The sequence below is a fragment of the Nerophis lumbriciformis genome, linkage group LG06 (genome assembly GCF_033978685.3).
Source record: "Nerophis lumbriciformis linkage group LG06, RoL_Nlum_v2.1, whole genome shotgun sequence".
NCBI lineage: Eukaryota > Metazoa > Chordata > Actinopteri > Syngnathiformes > Syngnathidae > Nerophis > Nerophis lumbriciformis.
In genome coordinates this window covers 18461881-18486423 of record NC_084553.2, presented here as the reverse complement: position 1 = coordinate 18486423, position 24543 = coordinate 18461881, and the positions used below count along the sequence as shown (strand labels likewise).

The 24543-nt window shown below is 41.4% G+C and overlaps 2 protein-coding genes across 5 annotated transcripts in view; one reads left to right on the top strand and one right to left on the bottom strand.

Moving 5' to 3' along the window:
• txlng (taxilin gamma) overlaps positions 1-12106 on the bottom strand; it is a 64757-nt gene extending 52651 nt beyond the window's left edge. Inside the window, exons 1-2 of one of the 4 annotated variants that reach the window (XM_061963850.2) lie at positions 11877-11911; positions 437-572 (exon numbers count right to left, since the gene is read on the bottom strand). In XM_061963850.2, coding sequence (XP_061819834.2) covers positions 437-483 — 47 coding nt within the window. In that variant the 5' untranslated portion in view covers positions 484-572; positions 11877-11911. Of the gene's footprint in view, positions 1-436; positions 573-11876; positions 12025-12085 lie in introns of those variants that run through there. The other 3 variants (XM_061963847.2, XM_061963849.2, XM_061963848.2) reach the window with 3 other exon arrangements.
• Positions 11340-18283, top strand: LOC133608543 (voltage-gated delayed rectifier potassium channel KCNH4-like). The gene is made up of 3 exons (XM_061963851.2): positions 11340-11395; positions 17694-17888; positions 17984-18283. The coding sequence occupies exons 1-3, from the start codon at positions 11383-11385 to the stop codon at positions 18070-18072; spliced, it is 297 nt and encodes a 98-aa protein (XP_061819835.2). The 5' UTR covers positions 11340-11382; the 3' UTR covers positions 18073-18283.
• Positions 18284-24543: the final 6260 nt, after the last annotated feature.

Here is a 24543-nt window from a genome sequence, read left to right as displayed (position 1 = left end):
CTACCGCTTATTCCCTTCGGGGTCGCGGGGGGTGCTGGAGCCTATCTCAGCTACAATCGGGCGGAAGGCGGTGTACACCCTGGACAAGTTGCCACCTCATCGCAGGGCCAACACAGATAGACAGACAACATTCCCACTCACATTCACACTAGGGCCAATTTAGTGTTGCCAATCAACCTATCCCCAGGTGCATGTTTTTGGAGGTGGGAGGAAGCCGGAGTACCCGGAGGGAACCCACGCAGTCACAGGGAGAAGATGCAAACTCCACACAGAAAGATCCCGAGCCCGGGATTGAACCCATGACTACTCAGGACCTTCGTATTGTGAGGCAGACGCACTAACCCCTCTTCCACCGTGCTGCCCATTGAAAAATCAAATTGAAAAAAAATAAACAGCAAAAATAGAAGAATTGGCGCAAAATACATAACAGACATACCAATAACAAAAAATGTTGATGACCACTGAGTCTTGATATCCATCCATCCATCCATTTTCTACCGCTTGTCCCTCTCGAGTCGCTGGGGGTGCTGGAGACTAGCGCAGCTGCATTCGGGCGGAAGGCAGGGTACACCCTGGACAATAGGTATTTTTAAATTTAACCTTCACACAAAGATTTTGCCATTTAATTTCTATTTTGATTTTAAAAATATGCTTATTTGACTACAAAACATGTTATTGTTAGATTAGTTTTTTTTGTATACACATGTAGTATACGTATATACAGTATATATCCTTAAGTGAGATCAGCCGATATGATCACATGAATTAACTGGGAATTTTAGGATTTATATATGGTATTTAAATATTCAATGTTTAAGATCACTAAATTATTATTTTTAAATCACAATTATAATCTGCAGGAAAAATACAGGAAGACAATGTAGCAATAAACTAAATATTTAGAATTTTGCCATTACGCTCTTATATTTCATCCAAAGCTTGAGCAAAACAAAGTCAATAGAACACAATAACTAAAAAACGGCAAAAATTAACATCTACTACTCATTTATAGCCTTTGGTTTTTGCAATCAAAGTCCGACTGTATCCTGGGACTTACTCACAGATTTTTTTAACATAAACAAAACGACCAAAAGATCGGATCATTAGTATCGATCATGAACTAAAAACATTAGTAGTGATACTGACTACGATTTATGGATCAATCCATCCTCCTACATGTAGGCCGTGGCCGCAACACATCAACAGATATCATTTCTCTCAACTCTTATTAAGCTACTTGTAAATTTAATGTTCAAAGCTGCTTACACTCTGTGGTAACGTGGTTCTATATACACACACATTGTTTAATTAAACTAAGAACATATTCTCCTGCTTTAGCCTGTTTCCTTGTCTGCTGCTCTCTTGACTCGATGTGTCATATCTTAGCCTTTCTCGAGTCCCCCAGTGATAATAATACTTAATACTTGTTTATTTGCCGCAATGGAGGTTATATTAACTTAGAGGAGCATGGACATTCACAAACTAAAGATGTAACAGTAAACGGTATAATGGTAAACCTCTGTAAAATTCCGGACGGTTACTAATAATGTATACATTTTTTATTATGGAAAAACCGTCATTTATTAAATCATTTTAGACGACCTTGCTTATTCCTGGAAACGCAGCAGCAACATCGCCTACTAGTGCAATTTGCAATGTTTGACTCAAGAAAACATGGCGGAAAGCAACAAACTGTCCTTGTTCCGGGGATTTTCCATCCTATTAAACCAGGCCTGGGCAATTATTTTGCTTCGGGGGGCCAAATTTAGAGAAAAAATGTGTCTGGGGGCCGGTATATCTATTTTTAGGAACACTAATACAAAACCTCACAATAATGTCTGATTGAATGCTAAAAACGTTATGACACATCGCCTTAAAAAACAGAATGATTTTTTTTATTTTTTTACTGAATCAGACAGCCAGAATGTACATGAAAACAAAGAATGTGGGATTTACAATATAAACTATGAACGAAAAAACACTGAACATTTACAACATATGAACGTCACACCCCCTCTCTATCGAAATATTTTACAATCAAGCGAAACGCAACAAAAATGCAACAAAATAAATATGAACGCAAAGGGTAAAAAACAAAAAAACAATCTGATACATCACTAAGCTTTACAACTTTGTTGTAAAAATCTCCCTCCGCGTCTGTCCTTGACACCCGCATTTCAGGCTCTGGAAATACTCTGTGGAAACGCTCCCCACCCACACAGCTTGGTGCCTCGTCTGAGCTGCTCTGACTTAGATTACCGTAGTAACTAATTAGATTACAATAGTAACTAATTAGATTACCATAGTAACTAGTATTTCATGCAAAAGCGCAAATTCCAACCATTGAAATACTTTGCATAGTTCAAGACTTACGGTCATTCAAAACATCACTTCACATCATAATGGCAGCTACACTTTCCATCTTAAAGATCAAAACATTTTTTGGGGAATGTCCGGCGGGCCAGATTGAAAAGCTTAACGGGCCGCATGTGGCCCCCGGGCCTTAATTTGCCCAGGTCTGTATTAAACGGACAAAATCTGAAGTCTGGTCGTATTTTGGATTCGTAAAACATGCTGAGAGTAAAATAATTCAGGATAGTCAGACCATTACCAGAAAATGCAGGAAGAAAGACTCCGCAAACAGAGGCAACACTTCAAACATGATGAACAAACACTGGAACCACCATCCACAATTACACAGCGGGTGCAAGTTAAGTCAACTGGTAGCAGAATGCATGATGTAAAGTGTTTGAGAATGAAAATGTCATGGTTGGTCTGTCAAACGTTCTTATAGTTACACTTAATTTAGTGTTACCTAAAGTTGTTATTGGGCGCTATCGGTGAGAGCAAGTAGTGTGCACATACTGTAGTAGAGCAAAATGTACTTCTGTATGTGTTGTGTGCTGTTTCTGACCGCTGCTACAACTTGGTGTTAAAAACAAATCCTAGCAGAGACACTGCAACCAGTTTTGTTTTAATGGGACTAACGTTAGGATTTGTGTGGAATGGAATACAATGATTTGCAAATCATTTTGAATATGCTACAAAGACAACATATTTGATGTTCAAACTAGGGATGTCCCGATCCAGGTTTTTGCACTTCCGATCCGATACCGATATTGTTTTTGCATTTCCGATCCGATACCAATACTGACCGATACCGATACTGACCGATACTGGCCTATCCGAGCATGTATTAAAGTTTAAAGTTATTTAGCCTACTTAGTTGTCAGAATCATGTTGAAAAGGGTTTTAGTACTCTTGATAACAACTAGCCAGCTGAATTAGGGGAGTTTGAATAATACACAATGGTTGGTAACAAGAAACTGACCTGTTTATTCAAGGATAAACACAAAATAGACAAAATTATACATGACAAACAGAAATGGCATCATTGAACTAGGGCTGGGCGATATGGCCTTTTTTTAATATTGCGATATTTTAAGGCCATATTGCGATACACAATATATATCTCGATATTTTGCCTTAGCCTTGAATGAACACTTGATGCATATACGGTAATCACAGCAGTATGATGATTCTATGTGTTTTGATTGATTGATTGAGACTTTTATTAGTAGGTTGCACAGTGAAGTACATATTCCGTACAATTGACCACTAAATGGTAACACCCCAATAAGTTTTTCAACTTGTTTAAGTCGGGGTCCACTTAAATTGATTCATGATACAGATATATACTATTAGATATATACTATCATCATAATACAGTCATCACACAAGATAATCACATTGAATTATTTACATTATTTATAATCCAGGGTGTGGAGGGGGGTGCCGGATGTAAGTGTCAGAGTTTGATATGAGAATAAATCTAAAGTTAAAATATAGGGTAGAAATGCACCCATTTGCAGGAAATGTAGTCTTGATTTTCAAAATTTTCTTTCAAGGCTTGCATGTCTACATTAAAACATTCTTCTTCATACTGCATTAATATATGCTACTTTTAAACTTTCATGCAGAGAAGGAAATCACAACTAAAAAAAATCACAAATTTTTTCATACGGTGTTGATCTGGAAATTTTTGCCTCAGCATTTTGATGGTGTGGGCGTGTGGCACCGAATGGAGATAAGCGTCTCGACAGACGTCACAATATTTGAACAATGATGACGAAAACTGTTTTCTCGGTCGTGTCCGTGCAGGGGCGCCGCTAGGGATTTTGGGCCCCATGAAAAGAATCTTTACAGGGCCCCCAACACAGCGGCAACATTTTTTGATGCTATTTTACATACAATTATGCATTTTAATGGTATTTTTGACTATCATTACCATATTTTTGAAAGAAGAACAGCATCACAGTTGACATGTACAGTAGGGGAAGAACTGAGCACTCTGAATACAATGGAATTCATTTTGAGTCATTTATTTGCTGCACCACTGATTCTTAAATTGGAAATAAACTCTTATTGAATAAGAACAGCTTGATAAATGTTTGACTGGATTGATTATTTAACTAATATAGCAGTAAAATGTAAAAATCCAGAGTTTTCTTGAGCTAACATGGTGAGAAAAGTGAGCTAGCTTATTACCACAGAGAGGGACAAAGTTAATATGCATAACTTTCCACCACAACTAACAAACCCACCTTTTTTTTGGGAAATATTGGGTGACATATTGTCGATCCTTCAACTCCTTCTCCTCTCTTATTTTCTTTTCCTTTCTTTTTGGGTCTCCTCTGCTTTGCCCGCTGTGGCGCTGTCTGTGACAAATCGCCGGTGCGCTACCTGCAGCTGATCCGGTCGGACTGAACCATTTTACGTAAATAGAAGGGGGGGGAAGGGAGGGCCCTGCAGGGGTTGATGCTTCCAAAACAAATAAAGGTATTGTTACCAGGACATGGAAAATAAAACATATGTGATTATATGTTAGTTAATAACTTAGTGTCATTATTTTTCTGTATTATAATTTCATCATCATTAGGGGCCTCTCTGGGCCCCCCTCCATCATGGGCCCCTAGAATCCGTCTCCTTTACCCCCCCTTTTCGGCGCCCCTGTGTCCGTGTGTCGAAAATTGTTATGCGCTTATTTTTTTATTAGATTTTGTGCGTGACATAGATTTGCTATGCGCAAAGGACGTTTAAACAGTGCGCAATTGCACAGGCGAGCACCTTAGAGGGAGCGTTGCTCGCACGGCTGCGCTAGCATCACAGCTAACGTTAGCCATGCTGCTACCTCTCTGCTCGGGGAGGACGTATACGTATGTGACGTGTGTAAGAAGGTGCGCTCGCTGTCTGTGAGAGGGAGACACAGGAAAGAGTGAGAAGAGCCTGTCGTGTAATGCCAGCAGCTAAAAGCAACTGCGTGAGAATTCACAGACGTGTGGATGTGTTGAAGGTATGCTGGAAAATGCGGAACGGAAATTACGGCGCAGCAGAAAAGTGGAATGTATTATTTAAATAAGTGCGTTGGAAACCACGGACCGGAGTTTTTTTTTAAACTGGATCTGGATCGGCATTTTCCCATGCCTTGCCGATACGCAATTTTTGGCAAATATCGGCAGCCGATCCGATCCAAATATCGGATCGGGACATCCCTAGTTCAAACTGATAAACCTTTTTTTTTGCAAATAATCATTAACTTTAGAATTTGATGCCAGCAACACGTGACAAAGAAGTTGGGAAAGGTGGCAATAAATACTGATAAAGTTGAGGAATGCTCATCAAACACTTATTTGGAACATCCCACAGGCGAACAGGCAAATTGGGAACAGGTGGGTGCCATGATTGGGTATAAAAGTAGATTCCATGAAATGCTCAGTCATTCACAAACAAGGATGGGGCGAGGGTCACCACTTTGTCAACAAATGCGTGAGCAAATTGTTGAACAGTTTAAGAAAAACTTGTCTCAACCAGCTATTGCAAGGAATTTAGGGATTTCACCATCTACGGTCCGTAATATCATCAAAGGGTTCAGAGAATCTGGAGAAATCACTGCACGTAAGCATCTAAGCCTGTGACCTTCGATCCCTCAGGCTATACTGCATCAACAAGCGACATCAGTGTGTAAAGGATATCACCACATGGGCTCAGAAACACTTAAGAAACCCACTGTCAGTAACTACAGTTGGTCGCTACATCTGTAAGTGCAAGTTAAAACTCTCCTATGCAGGGCGAAAACCGTTTATCAACAACACCCAGAAACGCCGTCGGCTTCGCTGGGCCTGAGCTCATCTAAGATGGACTGATACAAAGTGGAAAAGTGTTCTGTGGTCTGACGAGTCCACATTTCAAATTGTTTTTGGAAACTGTGGACGTTGTGTCCTCCGGACCAAAGAGGAAAAGAACTATCTGGATTGTTATAGGCGCAAAGTTGAAAAGCCAGCATCTGTGATGGTGTATTAGTGCCCAAGACATGGGTAACTTACACATCTGTGAAGGCGCCATTAATGCTGAAAGGTACATACAGGTTTTGGAGCAACATATGTTGCCATTGAAGCAACGTTATAATGGACGCCCCTTCTTATTTCAGCAAGACACTCTTTTGCTATGAAGCCACGTTGATGTAACCATCAACGTGGCTTCATAGCAAAAGAGTGCGGGTACTAGACTGGCCTGCCTGTATTCCAGACCGGTCTCCCATTGAAAATGTGTGGCGCATTATGAAGCCTAAAATACCACAACAGAGACCCCCGGACTGTTGAACAACTTAAGCTGTACATCAAGCAAGAATGGGAAAGAATTCCACCTGAGAAGCTTAAAAAATGTGTCTCCTCAGTTCCCAAACGTTTACTGAGTGTTGTTAAAAGGAAAGGCCATGTAACACAGTGGTGAACATGCCCTTTCCCAACTACTTTGGCACGTGTTGCAGCCATGAAATTCTAAGTTAATAAATAAAGTTGATGAGTTTGAACATCAAATATCTTGTCTTTGTAGTGCATTCAATTGAATATGGGTTGAAAATGATTTGCAAATCATTGTATTCCGTTTATATTTACATCTAACACAATTTCCCAACTCATATATATATACACACACACACACATACACACATTTTCTACCGCTTGTCCCTTTAGGGTTTGCGGGGGGTACTGGAACCTATCTCAGCTGCATTCGGGCGGAAGGCGGGTACACCCTGGACAAGTCGCCACCTCATCGCAGGACCAACACAGATAGACAGACAACATTCACACTCACATTCACACACTATTTCAGCTTCAAATCGGATGGGCAGTGTGAGCCCATCCGAGCCCATCAACGAGCGAGAATGCCATTAACACATGGTGGTATCAAAAAGACCACCCGATGTAATTTTTTCAACTGCAAAAAAAAGCACTTTCGGATGATCAATATTTATTTAAGTTAAAATTATAGCTAACAGAGATGAGAGTCCATTTAATTGTTTTGTTTGTTTATTTACTTAGGATAACAAACTGATTTATCTTCCAATTAAAATACAATAGCAAAAAATTATACAGTAATGACAAATACAAGTTTATATCCTTTTGAATTATTTGAAGTATTAAATATTATTATTACATTATAATAACTATTGTTTTTATCAGTTATTTATTCAGTTTAAGAGAATGATGTCAACGAAAACTCTGAGTCAGTCTGCATAAAGCCAAATATTATTATTATTGTATATTGCTCTAGTGTGTGGTACCTTGAGACAAGAATATGTTGATTGACAGTCTAAAAGTAACTAGGAAGTAAAAGTCTACCATCACTCGTTATTTTTGCCGTTTTATGCATTTTTATGTATGAAATATAAAAATTTCAAATTGAATCGAAATTTTGGAGAGAAAAATTGCAATTAAATCAAATCAAATCAACTTTATTTATAGAGCACATTTAAAATTTACCACATGGGTAGCCAAAGTGCTGTACAATGAGCAGGTTAAAAGATAAAACGAGTACCGAGCAAACACAACACAACACAAACAGAACACGATAAAAAATAAATAATTAAAATAGAATTAATAAAAACATAAAAACAGGATCACAGCAGGTGTATTATGGGGCGCCATTGCAGGATGGATATCACTCAGTGTTAAAAGCCATGGAATAAAAGTATGTTTTTAAGAGAGATTTAAAAACAGGAAGAGAGGAGGCTTGTCTAACACTCAGGGGTAGGTCGTTCCAGAGCTTGGGAGCAGCAACGGCGAAAGCTCTGTCACCTCTAAGCTTCAGCCTTGTGTCAGGGACCGTCAACAGCAGCTGATCGGCTGATCTTAAGGATCGGGTGGGGCAGTAAGGCTGAAGGAGGTCGGAGAGATAGGTTGGCGCGAGGTTGTTTAGACATTTAAAAACAAATAAAAGGAGTTTAAAATGTATTCGGTAACGCACAGGGAGCCAGTGAAGGGACGCTAAAATAGGGGTGATGTGCTCACGTCTGCGGGTCTGTGTTAGCAGACGAGCAGCAGAGTTCTGCACGAGCTGCAGGCGGGCGAGGGAGGCCTGGCTAATGCCAACATACAGGGCATTACAATAATCAAGACGAGTCGAGATAAAAGCGTGGATTAATTTCTCAAGATCATGTCTTGATAGAAGCGGTTTCACTTTCGCTATTTGGCGTAATTGATAAAAGCTTTTTTGAACAACGCTGCTGATTTGTTTTTCGAATTTAAAATCTGAGTCAAACTTTACCCCCAGGTTTGTGACAGAGTCGCTGAGATACGGGGTCAGAGTGCCGAGGTCAACGTTGGGGGAGGGAGAGCGACTTGGACCGAACAACACAACTTCTGTTTTATCTTCATTTAGGCTCAGGAAGTTAGCTGAAAGCCAGACTTTGATGTCGTGCAGGCAGTCAATAAGACGTTGAACCGTGTTATTTTGTGCCATGGGAAAATAAATCTGGCAATCATCGGCAATTAGGTGTTTTCTCAAACTTGTGCAGCCCTACTAATAATGAGCTGCGACCGCACGACTGTCCTAAAACAACTCCTCCATCCAAAATGTTGACAGCACTAATTCTAATGAGTTTATGCATCTTTACTCTTCAAACTTAATGCTGCTTTATAGCCTGCATCTCTGCTTTGTGTTACAGTATTAGCATCATTTATATTATCTTTTTGCACTCCCTTTTTTAATTTTAGAATGTGACAGGGGCCAATTTAAAAAAAGTTCATCAGGAGAGAGAATAACATCGCTAGAAACCGGCAACATTTTCAGCCATACTAAATAGACGACACACGTCTTAACTGAAAGTTTATGGTGACTGGGGGCTAAGTGTGTGGTCATTCAGTGGTTTTAGAAGGTAAGAAAATTCAATCATGGATGCCGCCTCGCCACGTAGAAATGTTTAGCAGCCAGCGACAGTTCTCATGTATCTAGTCTTCATACATACATACATGCACACTCGCACCCATAAACCCATAAAAGGATGACAGTTTTATACATAATATATCCATCCATCCATTTACTACAGCTTGTCCCTATTGGGGTTGCGGGGGGTGCTGGAGCCTATCTCAGCTGCATTCGGCGGAAGGTGAGGTACACCCTGGACAAGTCGCCAGCTCATCACAGGGCCAACACAGATAGACAGCATTCACACTCACATTCACACACTATGGCCAATGTTTAGTGTTGCCAATCAACCTATCCCCAGGTTCATGCCTTTGGAGGTGGGAGGAAGCCGGAGTACCTGGAGGGAATCCACGCAGTCACGGGGAGAACATGAAACATCCACACAGGATCGAACCCAGGACCTTTGTATTGTGAGGCACACGTACTAACTAACCCCTGTTCCACTGTGCTGCAGTCATACTATATAATACTATTATACAATATAGTAATTAAAGATGGATAACTAAAAATGTTATGATCAAATTGTGGCCCCTGAATTGTAATCCAATTGTGAGGTAACCAAAGACTCCCACCTTTAATGACTATATAACCCTACTTTACATTTGCTTTTTTTTTTTTTAAAAGGGAACATTATCACCAGACCTATGTAAGCGTCAATATATACCTTGATGTTGCAGAAAAAAAGACCATATCTTTTTTTAACCGATTTGCGAACTCTAAATGGGTGAATTTTGGCGAATTAAACGCCTTTCTAATATTCGCTCTCGGAGCGATGACGTCACGTTCGGGAAGCAATCCGCCATTTTCTCAAACACCAAGTCAAATCAGCTTTGTTATTTTCCGTTTTTTCGACTGTTTTCCGTACCTTGGAGACATCATGCCTCGTCGGTGTGTTGTCAGAGGGTGTAACAACACGAACAGGGACGGATTCAAGTTGCACCAGTGGCCCAAAGATGCGAAAGTGGCAAGAAATTGGACGTTTGTTCCGCACAATTTACCGACGAAAGCTATGCTACGACAGAGATGGCAAGAATGTGTGGATATCCTGCGACACTCAAAGCAGATGCATTTCCAACGATAAAGTCAAAGAAATCTGCCGCCAGACCCCATTGAATCTGCCGGAGTGTGTGAGCAATTCAGGGACAAAGGACCTCGCTAGCACGGCAAGCAATGGCGGCAGTTTGTTCCCGCAGACGAGCGAGCTAAACCCCCTGGATGTCTTGGCTCACACCGAAGATGATCAAGAGAAGAATATCGACCCTAGCTTCCCTGGCCTGCTGACATGAGGGTATGTCTACAGAATATATTAATTGATGAAAATTGGGCTGTCTGCACTCTCAAAGTGCATGTTGTTGCCAAATGTATTTCATATGCTGTAAACCTAGTTCATAGTTGTTAGTTTCCTTTAATGCCAAACAAACACATACCAATCGTTGGTTAGAAGGCGATCGCAAAAATTCGTCCTCGCATTCTCCCGTGTCGCTGGCTGTCGTGTCGTTTTCGTCGGTTTCGCTTGCATACGGTTCAAACCGATATGGCTCAATAGCTTCAGTTTCTTCTTCAATTTCGTTTTCGCTACCTGCCTCCACACTACAACCATCCGTTTCAATACATTCGTAATCTGTTGAATCGCTTAAGCCGCTGAAATCCGAGTCTGAATCCGAGCTAGTGTCACTATAGCTTGCTGTTCTTTACGCCCTGTTTGTTTGTGTTGGCTTCACTATGTGACGTCACAGGAAAATGGACGGGTGTTTATAACGATGGTTAAAATCAGGCACTTTGAAGCTTTTTTAGGGATATTGCGTGATGGGTAAAAAAATTTTAAAAACTTTGAAAAATATAATAAGCCACTGGGAACTGATTTTTAATGGTTTTAACCATTCTGAAATTGTGATAATGTTCCCCTTTAATGAATTCTACGTGATAACCAAGTATTCACAAATATTTCCAATTTATTTCTAAACCAAAAGGAGTTCAAAACGAAACCGTTAGTTCGAAGTTTTCACCAGGTATATTAGAGGAAATGATGCATGGTTAAAACAGATAAGGGAACTTTTACTTGTGTGACGTCACGGCCCAACACGACAAACTGTCCGACACTCACAGATCTGTTATACAATGTTACATTTGGGTACGTAGTATTTCACTTTAACCAGGTACTTCGTATAACCGTGTATCAAAAAGTTTAGTCGCTATCTTCGCATATCAAGATCATTTTTAAAAACACCGAGGAGGTCTTGCGTGACCGAGTATCAAACGCACGAGGAATGGCGTACCATGATGTACCTGGTCTTGACAACAACACAAACAGCGTATTTTGTAATCTTTTCCACACGCAACTGCGATTTAAACACACTCGGTGGGGTGACATGAATATTTCGATGAACGGCACTTGTTTGTTAATGAAGAAATGTAACCTTAAATCGATGTCGTACGTTAGCTGGTTCGCTATTGTTAGCGGTGTCAACCCTATGCTAACAGCTAACACCAGAAGTGAACTTCGGCAATATCATACAAGTAAAAATATCATATTGCAAGGCTGGAAGTGCCTCCGTGTTGACTCGGCACATTTTAAAACCAACTGAGCAATTCTTAATGCAGTAATAATTTACCTGTTTTTGCTATGGTGCCGGGTACTTGATAACAGGATCACCAAGAGGATGAAAATAACAAGCAATGTCCGGTTAGACGCTTTTCAAAATAATGTTACTTGGATGTCCCCGGATGTTGAATGTTGTATTGAAGTTAGCACTGCTTCCACAATGTGTCTCGTTCGCTCATTTAGAAATATTACACCAAGTCACATGCACAATCCAATTACCTTTCAAATTGAGTAATTTGGTGAAAATACGTTAACAGTTGGGCAGCACGGTGGAACAGCAGTTAGTGCGTCTGCCTCACAATACGAAGGTCCTGAGTAGTCCTGAGTTCAATCCCGGGCTCGGGATCTTTCTGTGTGGAGTTTGCATGTTCTCCCCGTGACTGCGTGGGTTCCCTCCAGGTTCTACGGCTTCCTCCCACCTCCAAAGACATGCACCTGGGGATAGGTTGATAGGCAACACTAAATTGGCCCTAGTGTGTGAATGGGAGTGTGAATGTTGTCTGTCTATCTGTGTTGGCCCTGCGATGAGGTGGCGACTTGTCCAGGGTGTACCCCGCCTTCCGCCCGATTGTAGCTGAGATAGGCTCCAGCGCCCCCCGCGACCCCGAAGGGAATAAGCGGTAGAAAATGGATGGATGGATATATATATATATATATATATATATATATATATATATATATATATATATATATATATATATATATACGGTATATATATATATATATATATATATATATATATATATATATATAATAAATACTTGACTTTCAGTGAATTCTAGCTATATATATATATATATATATATTTATTTTACTATATATATATATATATATAAATAAAAGAAATACTTGAATTTCAGTGTTCATTTATTTACACATATACACACACATAACACTCATCTACTCATTGTTGTACTTGAAAGTGCAATGCTTTGCAGCCAGAAGCACAGCCTTATATACTACATACGGTACATATTAAATACACAGTAATGAAAACATAGTTGTTCTGCTAACTGTACTGTACTTGCTGCTTACTTACTAAAAAAAAACAAAAAACACTTACCTTTAACTATTTGAGTAGCCTTTGTTCTGCCATTTGCGTACTGGTGAGCGATCTCTGAATCCGGGAACATATCCTTCACGGATTTGTTGAAGACATCTGCAAATGAGAACGGGATGTTGCTTCCAGCTATCAGCATAGCCATCTTTGTCTCGGCATATGTTACACCATCGGGTCTCCATTTAGCGAGGTGCCCCATAATACTTGGCTGGGACCGGTGCTGCGCTGCCGGCGCTTTGTGCTTCACTGTCCGTTCATGACTGAGTATATCCGTTCGGCCACCGTGTTCAATGGAGAAGTCTGTTCTACAAAATTTACAGGCAACATACCCCTTCCCCTTCAAACTGCCCTGGATAAACTGAAATTCTTGTTTCCATTCGTTTTGGAACTTACAAGCGTATTTCTTCATCTTATTCGTCGTCGGCCTCGCCATTGCTGTATCTTCCTCGTTCGCATGGAGCTGAAGGGGGCGTGGCCTTCAGCTCCGGCTGGAAATCGGGAGAAAATTGGTCCCGGGAGGTTTTCGGGAGAGGCGCTGAAATTCGGGAGTCTCTCGGGAAAATCGGGAGGGTTGGCAAGTATGTATTTAGGACTCACTTCAAACAATACCAAGTCATTAACTTTGCTAATAATAACTAACTTTTGACTTTTTGTGTCAGAAAGGGACGTAACTAAATACAAACCAATACAGTAGGATACTCACCATTGTGGATTTTATTTTGAAAGTATAGATTGTTTTTTTTTAATTGAAACTTTTATTAGTTTATTGCAAATGAAGAAAATACATTATATGAAAAAGTACAGTTTACACAGTACAGTACATATTCCGTACAATTGACCACTAAATGGTAACACCCGAATAAGTTTTTCAACTTGTTTAAGTCGGGGTCCACGTTAATCAATTCATGGTACAAATATATACTATCAGCATAATACAGTCATCATACAAGTTAATCATCAGAACAAGGACACCATAAAAGTGTAGCTCTCAGCTTCTTATGGTATGTACATCAAGCTGTAAATGTTGAGAGTTCAAAGAAGCAAAGAAAGAAAGAGTATATACATTGAATTATTTACAATCCTGGGGGTGGGATGTGGAGGGGGTGGGGGTAGGTTAGTCTCACTTTGTAGGATATGTACAGCGAACAGTGAACATAGTGAGCTCAGAAAGCATAAGAACAAGTATATACATTTGATTATTTACAATCCGGGGAGGTGGGATGTGGTGGGGGTAGGGGGTTAGGTTATGGTTGTAGCTGCCTGGAGGTGTTCTTTTAGTGTGGTTTTGAAGGAGGATAGAAATGCACTTTCTTTTACACCTGTTGGGAGTGCATTCCATAATGATGTGGCGTAGAAGGAGAATGAGGGTCAAATGCAGAGTATAATCTCACCACACCTAGTGTGTGTGTGACAATCATAAGAGAAAGTTAAGACCTTTGTTAAATCGGAATCTGGGTTTGATGTGGTTTGTGGAGCTCCCCCTGGTGTTGTGGTTATGGCGATCATTTACATCAGGGGTCTCCAAACATTTTGACTCGGGGGCCGCATTGGGTTAAAAAAATTTGGACGGGGGGACAGGCTGCATATATATATATATGCATATATACATATATACATTGTCTTTATAATCCATTTTGTCATTTAACATCAATTAACATTGATGTTCATCAACATTTAACATTGTTACGTTATTGATGGGAAAATTCATTTTCAGACAATATGATTTGCATGAGCGGCTAGGAGACACCAAGAGTAACAAGCGGTACAAAATTGATTAAAAGGAAAGATTTAAAAAAAAACAAAAAAAAAAACTTTTTTTTTTACTTGGGACTACCTGTGGGCCGGATTTTGGATGCTGGGGGGCCGGATTCGGCCCGTGGGCCGTAGTTTGGGGACCACTGATTTACATTCTGGAAGTAGTTTGACATGTACTTCGGTATCAGGGAGGTGTAGCGACTTTTATAGACAAGGCTCAGTGCAAGTTGTTTTACTCTGTCTTCCACCCTGAGCCAGCCCACTTTGGAGAAGTGGGTACGAGTGAGGTGGGATCTGGGGTGGAGGTCTAGAAGTAACCTGACTAGCTTGTTCTGGGATGTTTGGAGTCTTGATTTGAGGGTTTTAGAGGTGCTGGGGTACCAGGAGGTGCATGTGTAATCAAAAAAGGGTTGAATGAGAGTTCCCGCTAGAGTCTTCATGGTGCTTTTGTTGACCAAAGAGGAGATTCTGTAGAGAAATCTTGTTCATTGGTTGACCTTTTTGATTACCTTAGTTGCCATTTTATCACAGGAAAGGTTAGCGGCTAGTATGGAACCTATGTAGGTGACCTCATCTTTCCTGGTGATAACAATGTCACCCACTTTAATAGTGAAGTCACTGACTTTCTTAAGGTTGATTTGGGACCCAAACAGGATGGATTCCGTTTTACCCAAGTGTATGGATAGCTAATTGTCAGCGAGCCAGGTGCATGTTCTACAGAGTTCAGCACTGAGGATTTTTTTCACCTGTCCTTGTCCTTGCTGGATACCAGCAGGGCCGAGTCATCCGCAAACAAGAACAATTCACAGTCGCATGCTGATGACATGTCGTTTACGTATATTAGGAACAGTAAAGGCCCTAATATACTGCCTTGGGGGACTCCACAGCTTACTGAGAGGGGGGGACACGATGCCGTTCACCTCTACCACCTGTTTCCTCCCCTCCTAGTAAGATTGCATCCAGCTCGATGAGGTTTTATCAAATCTGATTGCTTTAAGCTTGTCCAACAGTATAGCGTGGTTTACGGTGTCAAAGGCCTTCTGAAGGTCCAGCATGACCATGCCGCAGTATTTGCCCGCGTCCACCTCATGTTTGATGTGGTCGGTCAGATAGAGAAGGCATGTGTCAGTGGAGTGGTTAGTTCTGAAGCCGGATTGGAATTTGTACATGAGTTTTTTTAGTGGCAAGGTATCTATCGACCTGTTCATAAACTATTTTTTCCATTACTTTCGAAATGGAACTGAGAATAGAAATAGGTCGGTAGTTACCAGGTTCTAATTTGCTTCCTTTTTTGAACAGGGGAGTTACTCTTGCTATCTTGAAATATTTTGGTACTTGGCCTTATTTAATTGAGAGGTTTATTATGTGTGTGGGACTTTACATTTCTGGAAACGTTACTGCAGACCGAATGGAATTAAAATGAAAAACTATTAGCAAAAAACGTACAAACTTTTAACCCTTGATAAAATTGACGAAAAACAAAGTTGTCCATAGCACGTCACATCTGATCGGTTGCTTGCAGCAATCCATGCTCGCCTTCGCCGTTCACTCTTCTTTTCAGCTGCTTCCGTCTGTCCAGAAATACGCTTAGGAATTCAATAAAAGCTAGTATTACCTCTACCACCCCGATTGTGGCAGTTGACAATCGCACACGTCGTCTGCATTATGAGTATCACTGGATCAATGTTCAGCAACAATGAGTGTGTTAAAAAACGAAGCCTACTAATATGGCCACTGGCAATGCATTGTGGGATATGTATAAAAATCCGAAGCCCTCTATAGAACTGGGCTTGCAAACCCGTCGATTGTGATTGACCAGTCGATCTTTGGGACTCTACTGGCCGATCCCGAAAATATCAGGAAAAATTCTGTATTATTATCACAACAGTGCCGTCCCCACCAGAAGACTGACCAACAGACCTGCCAGAAGCCACGCATTTCAACTCCTGAACGCACGAGCATGCCTCGCCGCTCTTTACTCGATCATCTCGCAAATGTGCGTTGCATGGCGTGCACAACAAAAAAATTAATTGAGCTGCGGTAATTTAGGCTGACTGTTGCAACTCATTGAACATTTTCCAGCAGCCAACGCTAAAATACGTTCCTCCCAACCACATCCACTATCATTTGCCACTATCGTTAGCTCACAACTTGAAACTAACAAGCCAAATAGAGTTTGTAAACAGTGCTCCAAAGTACTGATTTTTGTAGATTTTTTTGTGGATATAAGATGAAGCATTGACATGCGAAAAGGCAGTGTAATATAATAAAACAAGGCAGTCAGCTAAAGGACAGCCCTGTATACCCCCTCTCAATCAAAGATGAAAAACCCGACAGGTGAATAACTGATTTTACTACCTCCGGTGTTGACGTAACTCAACACCACCAAGTGACCCGCATCCATACTTGCCAACCTTGAGACCTCGATTTCAGGAGGTGGGGGTGTGGGGGGCGTGGTTAAGAGGGGAGGAGTATATTTACAGCTAGAATTCCCCAAGTCAAGTATTTCATATATATATATATATATATATATATATATATATATATATATATCTACATCCTGAAAATATGCAAACAAAACTGTGTTTAGATAATTGATACTTCAAACTTGCATAAATAAATCTTAAGGAATATAACATAACTTGGCTTCTGTGAGCTTCAAAATGTAATGAATAAAATGCTAAAGTTGTTGATAAACAAGCAATTATTTTAATAATTAAATATGGTCATTTTAAATGAATTATTATGATCATTTAAAATTAATTATTTCAAATATGTATATTTTAATGTATAATTCTATGGCTGGATGTAATAAGGAATCAGAAAAAATACAAATAAAAATACAATTAATTTTGATGTTTTTAGCAAAATATAGTAAAAATGTATTTTTAATTTTTTTTAAATTAATAAATATATTTATTTTTAGGTAAGAAAAACATAATAATACAATTTATCTCTAGTCTGGATGATTTAGTTCTTGTCACCCTGTTGTCCTCCCGTCTCTTCCCCAAGAATGGCTCCATGAGCTGGGCAAACGCCTGGAGATGCACTACGTCAACAACACGGTCGGCGGCCCGTCGGTGCGCAGGTCGTACATCGCCGCCCTCTACTTCACCCTCAGCAGCCTGACCAGCGTCGGCTTTGGCAACGTGTGCGCCAACACGGACGCCGAGAAGATCTTCTCCATCTGCACCATGCTCATCGGCGGTATGCCGGACGCCTCGTATGGAATAACGTGATTGGGCAGGCACGCTGTTTGTATCGTGGGAAAGCGGACGTGAAAAAAGGCTGTCCTCACTCAGGTCCGCATGGAGCTGGAGGGGGCGTGGCTGAAAATCGGGAGATTTTCGGGAGAATATTTGTCCCGGGAGGTTTTCGGGAGAGGCGCTGAATTTCGGGAGTCTCCCGGAAAATTCGGGAGGGTTGGCAAGTATGCTGTATTGGAGTGAGAACTAGAGTTTCCTCCCTCACAAACATATACTTTATCTTCCCATACAAAATGATATTCCATAAACCTGTCTCTTCTCGAAAATTCACTAAAATGTTCTGGTTGCAGCTTTGTAACGTTTGAAGAGTAATCTCCTTCTGTCCATGTCTTCTAACTTCCTTTCTTAGTTTTTTCTCCTTTCTCTACTGCATTTCCCACAATGAATGTTCCACTGACTCTATCTCTTTATCTCATGGCAGCTGTCACACAATCCTGTTGGGTGTTTACTTCAAAGGTGCAATGTCTTATTCAGTCTGAAGTGTCCTAATCTAATGCGTGATATGATTCCTTCCTCTTTTTGTGTTCGCCCTTACAGTTCTTCATGTTGCTACTGTGTTCATATACGTGTTTTCCTGTTGTACTCATGTCCCATTGCGATTGCCACAAATATTTCCATTTAATTAATGATTTTGCCTCTGTCTTACTGAGAGATACCTCTCTGAGCTGCTTAAGCATTAGTGTCTGCCAATTCATTGCCCTTTATGCCTGTTTGAGCCGTAACCCATAAAAACATTACTTACGCTGGTAAGCCTAAACAATATTTCATATATGTAATTATCTTGTCTGCTTTGCGACCAATACTTTTGAATAGGGATTGTGGAAGGGGCGTGGTCCACGCGTTCCCTGTGGACAGGGTGTGTGCAGGTGCCAGCCATGAAGCAGCAGACAGGTGAGTGGATATCTCAGCTGGAACGAGTTATCTAATCATCTGTCTCTTTATTAGCAGCGTCAGAGACCATGAGGGGTGGTTGGTGACAGAGGAGCAAGAGGAAAAAAGGAGAAAAAAGAACCAAGAAGATAATTGCTGAAAAGCACGAGAGAGACTGAGACAATAAAATTCATTGTAAACCCTGAACTCGAGGGCGTGTGGCCGTGGTCTGTGGTCCAAGAAGAACCCAACAGCAGCAGAGACGGTTACAAGTGGCGCCCAATATAACAGGACCACAGAGGAGATGTCGGCCCCAACCCCCTGGAGGCGTTTGGTCGAGTTCTGGCCGAAGTGTCAGCGGCGAGCCAACAGCAGACTCAAGTGCTGCAAATGCTGATGGGCAGGGCATCAGGAGCGGGGGCAACAGCCTCTATGCAGCGCATGGCGGAGGCGGAAGATTCCCATGCATTCCTGGACGTTTTCGAGGCCACAGCAACCTCATGTAAGTGGCTGGAAGAAGAATGGGGCATAAAGCTGCTGCCGCTCCTGGTGGGGGAGGCGCAGCGGGCAGTGCTCAGTCTCCCGGCGGCCGCCCGAGTGCAATTCTCAAACCTGCGCCGCGCAATTTTGGATTGGGTCGGCAGCAACCCCGAGGACCATCGAGACACTCAGATCTACCATCTGAACTTACTAAAGGCATGGAAAGAGGCGAAGCCTGTTTCCATGGTGACGGTAGTGAGGGAGGAGGAGGAGTTGGGACCAGAGGTCCCGCGCTTTGCCCCACCCCCTCCCCTTCCCTGTGACAACCAACTCACGTTAGCGCAGAGAGCGGATGTTGCTGAGTTGCAGCGGCGCTTCTCTGATGTGTTCTCCTCGCTGCCCGGCCGCACGAATCTCATCCAGCATCATATTGAGACCAGCCCGGGGCGGTCGACGCCCTCCATCCGCTGGGACAGCACCGCCCCCAGTCCCCGGCCCGACGCGTTCGCCTGCTGACAGAAAGGGATGGTAAAGTCAGGCATGTGCAGTACCGACGGGGAGAGGAGGAGAGAAAAGAATCAAGAAGACAATTGCTGAAAAGCACGAGAGAGACTGAGACAATAACATTCATTGTAAACCCTGAACTCGAGGGCGTGTGGCCGTGGTCTGTAGTCCAAGAAGAACCCAGCAGCAGCAGAGACATTTACAGGGATTAACACTGACCTGGTGCAGACCACCACCTTTTTTAGCTGTGACTCTTCCACCCACTGTAGTGCTTTTGCTCAGGCCTTATATCTACCGAAGCTGCAGGGAACAACCGTGGAGGAGTAACTGTTAAAGGTTGAAAAGACAACTGCATTTGTGTTAATTTCATGTCTTCTTCTATTCTCCTGCTCCATGCTAAACAACCATTCTTTAGCTCCCTCACTCTCCCAGCACTGTAACATCACCCTTCTTGTTGGGTGCAGCATTTCAGAGTGACCTTCGAGACTAACCCAGTTCTGCAAAGTCAACTGCGTATTTCTCAACTGTAATGGCATCTCCCCCATCTCTACCTGTAGTGCAGAAAGAGGAGTTGCCCTGAAAGCTCCTCAACACACTCTCAGTGCTTGTGTCTGAACTGGTCCCACTTTCTTTAACACACTTTTTGCTGATGACAATACAGCCATAATCTAAAAGCGCCCTTTTCATAGCTATATAAAACCTTTACATGGCTGCTCTGCTGGTGCCTCACTCTACTCCTGCCATACATTTGATCACAATAAATATTGTTTTAGATCTGGAAACAATTGGTCCTTTTCCACAAAAAGTTCAGGAATCTCTGGTTCCTGGACTTAAAGGTTCCTGGACTTATAGGTTCCTGTAGAGGTGTGTGGTTTGTGTTCCCACTGCATTTCACAGTTCAGGGTAGTTTATACAAATCAGGCTGACAATGTATGGAGGAGTAGTTTACTATATTTCTACACTGATACCATGTAAATACACAGACAGTATTACCTAAAAGGTTCCTGGCCGCTTGGAAAAGTCCCACCTAGCTAGGATGAACTCGGAATGGTTCCGGAAGAACTAAATGTACCCGGGTAGTTTTTGGTGGAAACTTTATTTATAAGTAAGGAAGTTCCTGAAAAAGTTTCTGCAATGGAAATGAAGTGAATTATATTTATACAGCACTTTTCTCTAGTGACTCAAAGCGCTTTACATAGTGAAACCCGATATCTAAGTTACATTTAAACCAGTGTGGGTGGCACTGGGAGCAGGTGGGTGAAGTGTCTTGCTCTACCAACGGAGCTACGCCGCCCCACAATTGGAAAAGGGCGTAATGCTGACAACATGTGCATTCCATGTTAGCCTAGCGTTCATCCACATACTCAAAAACTTAAATTCTTTTTTTCCCATTTTTTTATTGTTCTATTACTTGGCCATACAATGTAATGGGAGTAAGCACTCTTCTTTTTCGCGTGAACACTATTGTTTTTGTCTTTCCACTGAAAATTTAAAACCCCACCGATAAGCCCATTCTTCCACTACACTTACTTTCTTTTATTTGTGATGTGGCAAGCATTTTCCATGAAGATCCATCATCTGCAAATAATTAACTCCCAATACTGCCTTCAACATGTTCAGAGATATCATTGACCATAAAATAAAAGAAAATGAGGCCAATCACATTCACTTGGGGAGCACAATTGTCCGCTCGGTACAATCTCGACAGCTCGGATCCAACTCTAAACTTTACATACCTATTTAGAAAATCTTTAATCCATCTCAATGTTCGACCCAGGATACCAATCAACCCTAACTTAATGATGTTATATTTTGGCCATGCTCTTGTGGTGTTGTTCTCCTCGCCTCTCTCTCTCTCTTTTGTATTTTGGCTGTGGCCGGCTCCAGGAGACTGGCAGCACCTGATCCTAATTAGTCACCTACTATTTAGGCTGATTGGCCTGGTATCCACTGGTATCTCTCATTGTGTTCCACACGTCCATGAGCTACACTACCTTTTTGATCACGCTACTTTGTTACCTTGCCTTCTTCAGGTCTGGCCAGTCTCCTGCCTTGCTCAATATACCCTGTTTTGTAGTCAACTGTATTTTCCTGGTGTGAGTAGTTTTTGGCACCAGTGTTTTCTGTTGTTTTTTCATGGTGTAACTAATTTTACCACCATTGCCCTTTTGTTGTTTTTTTCATGATGTGAGTAATTTTTACCGCCATCGCAGGTACAAACTGTTTGCTGGCCTCCGCGTCTTTTATGATTGACACTTTCACAGTTAATTACACCCTCTTTCCAGACCATGTCATAAGCCTTCTCTACATCAAAAAATACTGCCAACACTGACTCTTTATTTAACTGAGCTTTCCTTATATCCACTTCCAGACATGTTACAGGATCCATAGTTCCCCTTCGTCCCCCAAACCCACTCTGGTGTGCAGATAGAATCCTATTAATCTCCCCATAATACACCAGCCTCTCAGTTATCATCTTCTCCATGACTTTCCCGAAGTGGGAGGTCAGAGCTATAGGCCTTCAATTGTTCGGGATAGGATCCTTCCCTTGGTTTCTAATCGGGACAAGCACCAGCTCTTTCCAACTTTGAGGCAGAGTTCCAACCTCCCATATTTTATTGTAAATTCCTAGAACTTTCATGGCAGCTATAAGCCCCACCTGCAGAATCATGCAATATGTACAATGTCCTTAACCGGAGCTGCTGGTGATGCTCGTAATATTGCCCTTCTCATTTCATCTAATGTTAACTGAGCATCCATTATACCTCCTATATCTTCTCTACCATCCAGACCACCAGGGTAATCTGCTTTTGTTTCCTACCGACCACGTTTACCCCTTTCTATCAACATTTCCAAGCTGTGTATTCTCACTAATGATTTTGCTATAATTTCTGCCTTTTCCGTGACAGACATTGCTATCACATCCTCTTTGATCACTGGGTACCTTTCTTTTCTAATACCTCTCATGCTCTTTATCATTTCCCTCACCTTTCCTCCCAACAGGCACAAAACATCAAAACAACGTTGAGAACTTTTTGAATTAGGTCCTGACGTTGAGTAACTCAAACCTAACGTTGGAACAACATGCTTTTTAACGACGTTTAATCAATGTTGGGTTCTGACGTTGATTTCACCATTGAATTTTGGTCATTTTCCAACCAATATTTTACAACAAAATTACAACGCTGAAACAACAAGCTTTTTAACCATGTTTATTCAATGTCAGGTTGTGATGTTGGATCATTGAAATTTGGTTATTTTCAAACCAACGTGGATCCAACGTTAGACACCAATGTTGTCTCAATTTACAAATACAACTATTTTGCAATATTTTTTCAAGGTCAGTTTTAAAGGACATGTACGTATAATCAGCGTGTATCAATGTCTTGTGCCTGCTGGGCTATTGTAGTACCATCCATCCATCCATTTTCTACCGCTTGTCCCTTTTGGGGTCGCGGGGGGTGCTGGCTATTTCTTTTTGCTCCAGGGACCCCCTTCCTAACCCTATCTTCAGCCTTTTTATAGTCAATCCGACTATCATAATTTAACAACTTTTGCAACTCCTTTTTCACAGTAGGAGTAGAAGACAAGAGGCCATTTTTCACTGCAGGAACTTTTTCAGGAACTCCCTCACTTACCCAGGTAAATTAAGTTCCCCCTGTATTTCCACCAGGAACTACCCGGGTAAATTTAGTTCTTTAGGAACCTTTCGGAGCTAGGTGGGAATTTTCCAAGCAACCAGGAACCCTTTTCGGGGGTGGGCTGCGCTGTCGAACGCTGATTGGTTGAACACAGTTCAGCTCAGAGACCTTGTGGTTAGAGTGTCCGCCCTGAGACTGGGAGGTTGTGAGTTCAAACCCCCGGCCAAGTCATACCAAAGACTACAAAAAATGGGACCCATTGCCTCCCTGCTTGGCACTCAGCATCAAGGGTTGGAATTGGGGGTTAAATCACCAAAATGATTCCCGAGCGCAGCGCACGCTGCTGCTTCTGCTCTCCTCAACTTTGACTTTTTTTTTTTTAGTAACGCCCCCAACTGTGTTAAGTGAAGTTAACTTCACTTAACACAGTTGGGGGCGTTCTTAAAACTTATTTTTCAGTCACACAACTTCCATTGGAATATACGCGGTGACTTATTTCTTGTGTATATTTATTACAACAAACTTGACAACGGAGAGAAAGAAGAACAAAAGGAGATTTCGAAATGCAGACATTTTTGTGGGACATCTGTGTGCAGAAGATTGCTGATCAGTGGAATGCAGTGTTTTTAATCAACTGTAGTCTTTAAACTATATGCAGTTTATCCTTGTTTATTATTTTTACAAACTTAATTTTGATACGCGAAACTACGAGAAGATGACAAACTCTTTTAAATGTACAAACCCCGTTTCCATATGAGTTGGGAAATTGTGTTAGATATAAATATAAACGGAATACAATAATTTGCAAATCCTTTTCAACCCATATTCAATTGAATGCACTACAAAGACAAGATATTTGATGTTCAAACTCATAAGCTTAATTTTTTTTTTGCAAATAATAATTAACTTATCAATCAATCAATCAATCAATCTTTATTTATATAGCCCTAAATCACAAGTGTCTCAAAGGGCTGCACAAGCCACAACGACATCCTCGGTACAAAGCCCACATACGGGCAAGGAAAAACTCACCCCAGTGGGACGTCGATGTGAATGACTATGAGAAACCTTGGAGAGGACCGCATATGTGGGTAACCCCCC